Consider the following 7,178-nt stretch of genomic DNA (forward strand, 5'->3'; position numbering starts at 1 on the left):
AGTTCTTCCAAACTGTCAGAGTGGGGGGTCAGATTGGGCTGGAGAGATATGTTAATTCACCTGGACTGGATCTGGGATTAAGGACAACGATTACATATGACTCATTATTAAACATGGAGTTAGGCGTGACACACGCACACAGTTAGCAGGGGGAGTTAGTGGGGGAAGGTTAGTGGGGGTCTCTCCCTGCCTGGATGTGAGATTAGCAGATTATGTCTTTACTGGAAGGTGTTAGTGGGATTACTGGACCTGTTTGTCCCTCCTGTGTGTGAGTGGGAGTAATAGTTACGGTGCGTATCCACTACAGCGGAGCGGCGCGGAGAGGCGGCTTCCAATCCATTTTCAATGAAACCGGGCGTTGACGCTCGCGTACGCTCCCACAATGCCCTACACGAGCGTCAACGCCCGGTTTAATTGAAAATGGATTGGAAGCCGACGCTCCGCGCCGCTCCGCTCCGCTGTAGTGGACACGCACCGTTAGGGTTAGAGGGATGAAGAGAGAGAGAGAGGATGGAGGGAGAGATAGTGAGTGAGGGAGGGAGAAAGAGGGAGGGAGAGAGTGTGGCAAGAAGGGATGGAGAAAGAGGGAGGGAGAGAGGGAGGAAGAGAGGGAGGAAGAGAGAAAGGGAGGGAGGGATAGAGGGAGTGAGAGATGGAGTGTAAGAAATAGAAAAAGGGAGGTACAGAGACAGTGCACAGTAACCACATTTCAGAGACCAGACAGAGTGCACAGTAACCACATCTCAGTGACCAGACACAGTGCACAGTAACCACATCTCAGAGACCAGACACAGTGCACAGTAACCACATCTCAGTGACCAGGCACAGTGCACAGTAACCACATCTCAGAGACCAGACACAGTGCACAGTAACCACATCTCAGAGACCAGACACAGTGCGCAGTAACCACATCTCAGAGACCAGACACAGTGCACAGTAACCACATCTCAGTGACCAGGCACAGTGCACAGTAACCACATCTCAGAGACCAGACACAGTGCACAGTAACCACATCTCAGAGACCAGACACGGTGCACAGTAATCACATCTCAGCGACCAGATACAGTACACAGTAGCCACATCTCAGCTACCAGGCACAGTGCACAGTAACCACATCTCAGACACCAGGCACAATGCACAGTAGCCACATCTCAGACACCAGGCACAATGCACAGTAGCCACATCTCAGCTACCAGGCACAGTGCACAGTAACCACATCTCAGACACCAGGCACAATGCACAGTAGCCACATCTCAGAGACCAGACACAGTGCACAGTAACCACATCTCAGCTACCAGGCACAGTGCACAGTAACCACATCTCAGACACCAGGCACAATGCACAGTAGCCACATCTCAGAGACCAGACACAGTGCACAGTAACCACATCTCAGTGACCAGGCACAGTGCACAGTAACCACATCTCAGAGACCAGACACAGTGCACAGTAACCACATCTCAGACACCAGGCACAGTGCACAGTAGCCACATCTCAGAGACCAGACACAGTGCACAGTAGCCACATCTCAGCTACCAGGCACAGTGCACAGTAACCACATCTCAGACACCAGGCACAATGCACAGTAACCACATCTCAGCTACCAGGCACAGTGCACAGTAGCCACATCTCAGCGACCAGATACAGTACACAGTAACCACATCTCAGAGACCAGGCACAGTGCACAGTAACCACATCTCAGACACCAGGCACAGTGCACAGTAGCCACATCTCAGCTACCAGGCACAGTGCACAGTAACCACATCTCAGACACCAGGCACAGTGCACAGTAACCACATCTCAGCTACCAGGCACAGTGCACAGTAATCACATCTCAGACACCAGACACAGTGCACAGTAACCACATCTCAGACACCAGGCACAGTGCACAGTAACCACATCTCAGACACCAGGCACAATGCACAGTAACCACATCTCAGACACCAGGCACAGTGCACAGTAACCACATCTCAGCTACCAGGCACAGTGCACAGTAACCACATCTCAGACACCAGGCACAATGCACAGTAACCACATCTCAGAGACTAGACACAGTGCAACAACAACATCTCACCTGCAGTATTACATAGTACAGTGCAGTAATATCAAATAAAATTAAAATGTATTTATATAGCCCTTTTTACAAGCAATGTCACAGAGGGCTTCACATACACCCGTAGAACTTCCCCATAGCCAACCTAAACCATGATGGAAGACAAGGAAAAACTCCCAGGAAAAGTAATTATGAAAAAATGTAAGAAACCTTAGGGGGAGGTGAGGGATCCCCTCCTCCATAGACTGTTGGTGATAGAGAGGTGCAGCAGAACACACGCTAAACATAGTAATAACAATAGCATCTCAATGACAGAAATACATAGAACAGTGCAGGAAAAACATGTTGTGATATCACAACACCACACTACTTACAGTGTGCTGTAACGGTTTTAGCTTGTATGGATATCTCTTGGTGACCCCCCCCCCCCCCCCCGCCCACACACACACAAAACAATTGATCAAAAGAGTCAAGACTAAACTATTCACCTTGGTGGTGTGCAGACTGGTTTTATATTATTTATAACGATTTTGCACAAACCAGAAAAAAAATGCTACAATATGTCTGTAAAACTGTAGGCCTATGTGAATGAATTGTGGTTTGTTTGGTAGCTTTTGTAGTGTGTCAGATTTAAAATTTACATTTATTCATTTAGCAGACGCTTTTATCCAAAGCGACTTCCAAGAGAGACCTTTACAAAATTGCATAGGACAATGATCATAAACAACGATATAGCCTGTAGCATGTAGTTAAACAAATTACAATTAAACAACGTTAACCTCGAAAGTGCAAGAGTGTACCTGTAGGAAAGCAAGCAACAATAATATAATTCAACAAGTAGTTAAATCAGTTACAACTAACCAACAAGTGCAACAAGTCTCCTGGAACAAGTGTGTAGATTTGACCAGAGATGGGAAGTAACAATGTACAAGTATTTTGTTACTGGACTTAAGTAGATTTTTCTGGTATCAGTGATAGATTCCCCCATTCCCCCTACATAGGGCTTCCAGTGGGGAGACCTGAGGCCAACCTATCCCCGCCCTCCTTCCCATCTTGTACTTTTGAGTGGGAGACCTGCAGGCTGCCTGCCTAACTTCCAAACAAGAATCAGGGCGCCCAGTCTGACCAGGTGAATCAGGGCGCCCAGTCTGACCAGGTGAATCAGGGCGCCCAGTCTGACCAGGGCGCCTGGTCAGTAGCTTTAGTGGGGACTGTGTTGACCTGACATTAAAAATTCCTGAGATCTTTTACCTAACCTAACCCTAACCCTGCACAAGGTGAATGAGTGATCAAAAACTGATTGAGCAAATGTCACCATACACCATGGTGCCCTGCGTCCCCGGCAAGAAGCCGTCCTGGACGGATGCCCATGTGGCTGTGCTGGGCATATGATGTGGATGGGAGGGAGACATGGAGGCATGAATGAATAGATGGAAGAATAAATGGAAGAACAGTGTGTAATAGAAAATGTTGAGTGTTTTTATAATGGTTTGAACATTTGCATGTGTAATGTCGTCATGATTAGAGGGTGTGTGTGTTGCTATGTGATTATCTTCCCATTCTACTGCAACAACCTGGGACAAATCATCCCCTATCTCTCCCCATGTCCCTTTCCCCAATCTCTTCCCCACCTCTTAATGTCTTAGTTTGACTCATAAAACAGAAACTGATTTGTACCAAACCAACAACTTTATTATCACATTTTCTACTTATAAAACAGTATAAAACATGTTTATAGTTTATATGTTTTCATGTTGCACTTTCACTCTATTCAGATAATCACATTTTTTAAATATATCTGGTTACTGGTTACGATCACAAGACGTCACACCTAACACACACAGGTGATGCAGCTCCTCTGACGTCAGCGTTATGATGGAGATTAGAATTCAGCATAATACTAGCTTCTACAAGGGCTAGTAAACAAATATATAAACAAACAGGAAACAGTATTTAGATTATACATTGCTAGATAGGTCCGAATATTCAGTTGGTACAGAAATACAGAGCAGCGTTGCTGTCATTCTATACAGAAGATACACGACACTGAGCCCTAATTATTCACCATATAGTTCTGCTACCCACCACAGTCTTAACTCTACCAGCACACAGGCAGACTCTAACCTGTTACACAGTTATTACAGCTGTTACAGCAATGTAGTTATGTTGGGCTACTGTATTATATCATACATCACTAAACACCTTGTTAGTGCATCGGTTGAGTTAGGGTTGAGTTAGGGTTGCGGTCGTCATTTGAAGTTCCTTTCTGACAAAGCTTTTCACAAACATAATGTGTTTTTTGTTTTTACCTACACTATTAAACCTAATAATACCAGATATTGTAATCAAATTATTATCCTGTATATACATATATTATGGATGTGATTACAGCTTAACGTACTGGACTGTAGCATGTCAGGTGCTGCCCTACCCTCTTTACCCAAACCAGTTACAGCACACTCTCCTACTCACCCTTTCTCTCCTCTCCTCACCCCTCCTCACCTCTTCTCTCCCCTTCTCAACCCTCTCCTCTGCTCACCCCTTCTCTCATCTCCTCACCCCTCCCCTCCTCACCCCTTCTCTCCCCTCCTCTCTCGTCCAATCCCCTTCTCACCCCTCCTCTCCTCAGAAATCCAGTGTCTCTGAGTTCTGTGGCCTGGCCAGCAGCAAGGGATTCTGAGAGAACCCGATGGCTTCGCTGTTGCGCCTCATGAAGGCGTGTCCGCTGACGCAGTGCTGCATCTCTGTGAAGGTGAGGCTGGCCACACTGATGGCACAGCGCCCCCGGACCTTGAAACCAGACTTGCGGTAGAAGGGAACCAGGAAGTCCTCACACATGAGCGTGGCGCGGCGCACGGCGGGAAGGCAGCGCAGGTACTGCAGGTAGCGCCACAGCAGGATGGGGCCCTTGCCCTGCTGCCGGAACGTGCGGTGCACCGCCAGCACATGGATGTGGACCGTGGTGCCCTGGGGACGGTGGAGGGTCAGGGCGTCCTGGGGTCAGAGGTCAGGGTTAGATGAGGTCAGAGGTCAGCGCTTCCTGGGGTCAGATGTCAGGGTTAGATAGGGTCAGAGGTCAAGTTTAGATAGGATCAAAGGTCGGTCAGGGTTAGATAGGGTTTGTGAGTGTGTCAATGAATGAATGGGTGACTGGGTGAATGACTGAGTGAGAGAGAGAATAAGAAAGTGAACAATAGAGAGAGTATATGAGTGAGAGAGTGAATGAATGAGAGAGTGAGTAAGAGAGAAAGAATTAGAGAATAAACGTCTTACAACAGTCAGCCTGTCCTGGTCCCACAGAGAGCCGATGATGAAAGCGACCAGTCGGCCCTCCTCAAACCAGCCCATGGACAGCTCTGGGCACAGAGTCAGGAAGTGCCGCACCTCGTCCAGGTGCAGCGGACACTCCCCCGACACGGAGATGAAGGCTGGGGAGAGGGTCAGGATGTGTATGAACAGACTAATCAAGTTGATCTCCTGAGACCCAGCAACTCTTTTATCACTACAACAGTATAACAAATGAAAAAACTATGTTGTAAAATTTGATTTCCTTAAAACAGGTCAAATTTCCCTGGAGGAAATACATGATCTGTTTAAGCGTGTTGCTTTTGGGGAATCTGATGGAGCCGGGATAGAATAAACCCAAGATAGAATAAACCCAGGAAAGCATAAACCCAGGATAAAATAAACTCAGGATGGAATTAGCCATCATGACTAACCCTAACCCAAATAGACTAAGCCTAATAGACCCTAATAGCCTAAACTAAATGGTTGTCTACATCTAGAAGGAAAAAAAAGTATTTCTGAGTCCAGGTTGTAAATGTAATTTGATTTCAGCTCTATACTGAACTTAACTTCTACTCACCGAGATCTACTCACCCCCTCTCTCTCGATCTCAAACATCAACTCACCTTCTCTCTCAATCTCAAACATCAACTCACCATCTCTCTCTCAATCTCAAACATTAACTCACCTTGTCTCTCTCAATCTCTAACATCAACTCACCCTCTCTCTCTCAATCTCTAACATCAACTCACCTTCTCTCTCAATCTCAAACACGCTGATGGCGTCCTGTGTGTTGAGCGGACGGAACTCGCTGGCGGGCAACGTATGGCGTCGCTGCAGGCCGGGCGATGCCGGGGAAGAAGGATGCATGGGCTTCAGGAATGGCTGGGCACCGACCACCGACATTCTGCTGCTGGGAGCTTGAAACCTTCTCTGCTCCCTTTGAACTCCTCAGCTTCTTTCTGCTCCTGTTCTCGCCTGGCTCCTCTGCCTGCCAGGGTTCAGCTGGGTATTTATAGTGCTGCTGTGTGTTCATGTGATTCATAGTACATTTACATGTGAATGTGGGATGTCAGGGGATGAAATAATAATTGTTTGTGTGTGTAAGATTAAGTGGGGAACAATTAACCAAACCCCACAATTAAACACAGACGTAATGTGGCCTTTTTGCTTGTTGGTGGCTGTGTTTTGATTGTGAGTTTACAACATCCTGGCCTTTTATTCATACACAGCCAGGGTGCGGGTGTGTGTCTGCTGTGTGTGTGTGTGAGCCTGTGGGCAGTTAAGCACCTAATTTTGACATACACTAACTACAGTAGGTAAAACACAATAATGCTCCTACGAATACCACGTACTCACCTTGAAGGGCTTCTGTTCTCTCTACCTTTCACCCGTTCCCTCGCCTACCGCATTCCTTCTGTGGTGATGTTCTCTTCAGGGTGGGGTAGGTTATGAGGGGGTTATTCATAACACGGTGATTATAGATATGAATCACATGATGGATTAGTCAAGTTGTTTCCACAACTCAGCGGCTATCATTCCGGGAGATGTACTGTGATGCAGGACACGGTGAAAGGGTGTGTGAGTTTGGGGAGAGTGAAACTGCATGTGATGTGTGTGTGAGTGAGTGTTTGTGTGGAGTCGGTGTGATGGGTCCAAAAAGGAGGACATAAACAATAAAGACAGTCAATGTCACAGTAGTTTGATGATTCAGTTTGGTATTTTTTTAAATGTAAATATATTTAAAAAGGAAAATATATATAAACATAAGGGAGTGTGACCCAGCTCTGAGGAGGACAGGGGAAGAGGATGTGCTTCTTAACACCTTGTCTGTTTGGAGACT

General features: G+C 46.7%; 1 protein-coding gene across 1 annotated transcript; it reads right to left on the minus strand.

The window, feature by feature from the left end:
- Positions 1-4,644: 4,644 nt before the first annotated feature.
- LOC124462263 (serotonin N-acetyltransferase-like) lies at positions 4,645-6,760 on the minus strand. Its single transcript, XM_047013905.1, has 4 exons — positions 6,695-6,760; positions 6,088-6,326; positions 5,324-5,478; positions 4,645-5,044 (listed from the first exon to the last, which is right to left on the minus strand). Exons 2-4 carry the CDS (start codon positions 6,239-6,241, stop codon positions 4,676-4,678), a joined length of 678 nt encoding a protein of 225 aa, XP_046869861.1. The 5' UTR covers positions 6,242-6,326; positions 6,695-6,760; the 3' UTR covers positions 4,645-4,675.
- Between the last annotated feature and the right edge of the window lie 418 nt (positions 6,761-7,178).

Source organism: Hypomesus transpacificus, unplaced genomic scaffold, assembly GCF_021917145.1.
Source record: "Hypomesus transpacificus isolate Combined female unplaced genomic scaffold, fHypTra1 scaffold_206, whole genome shotgun sequence".
Classification (NCBI taxonomy): domain Eukaryota; kingdom Metazoa; phylum Chordata; class Actinopteri; order Osmeriformes; family Osmeridae; genus Hypomesus; species Hypomesus transpacificus.

What these genes read in the sequence shown, in the direction of transcription:
- LOC124462263 (XM_047013905.1), bottom strand. Translation starts at nt 6,241, where the DNA reads ATGTCGGTGGTCGGTGCCCAGCCATTCCTGAAGCCCATGCATCCTTCT. An exon ending in GTTTGAGATTGAGAGAGAAG is followed by an intron (nt 5,479 to 6,087) that starts GTGAGTTGATGT and finishes CCCTCTCCCCAG; the next exon opens with CCTTCATCTCCGTGTCGGGG. An exon ending in ACCAGGACAGGCTGACTGTT is followed by an intron (nt 5,045 to 5,323) that starts GTAAGACGTTTA and finishes CTCTGACCCCAG; the next exon opens with GACGCCCTGACCCTCCACCG.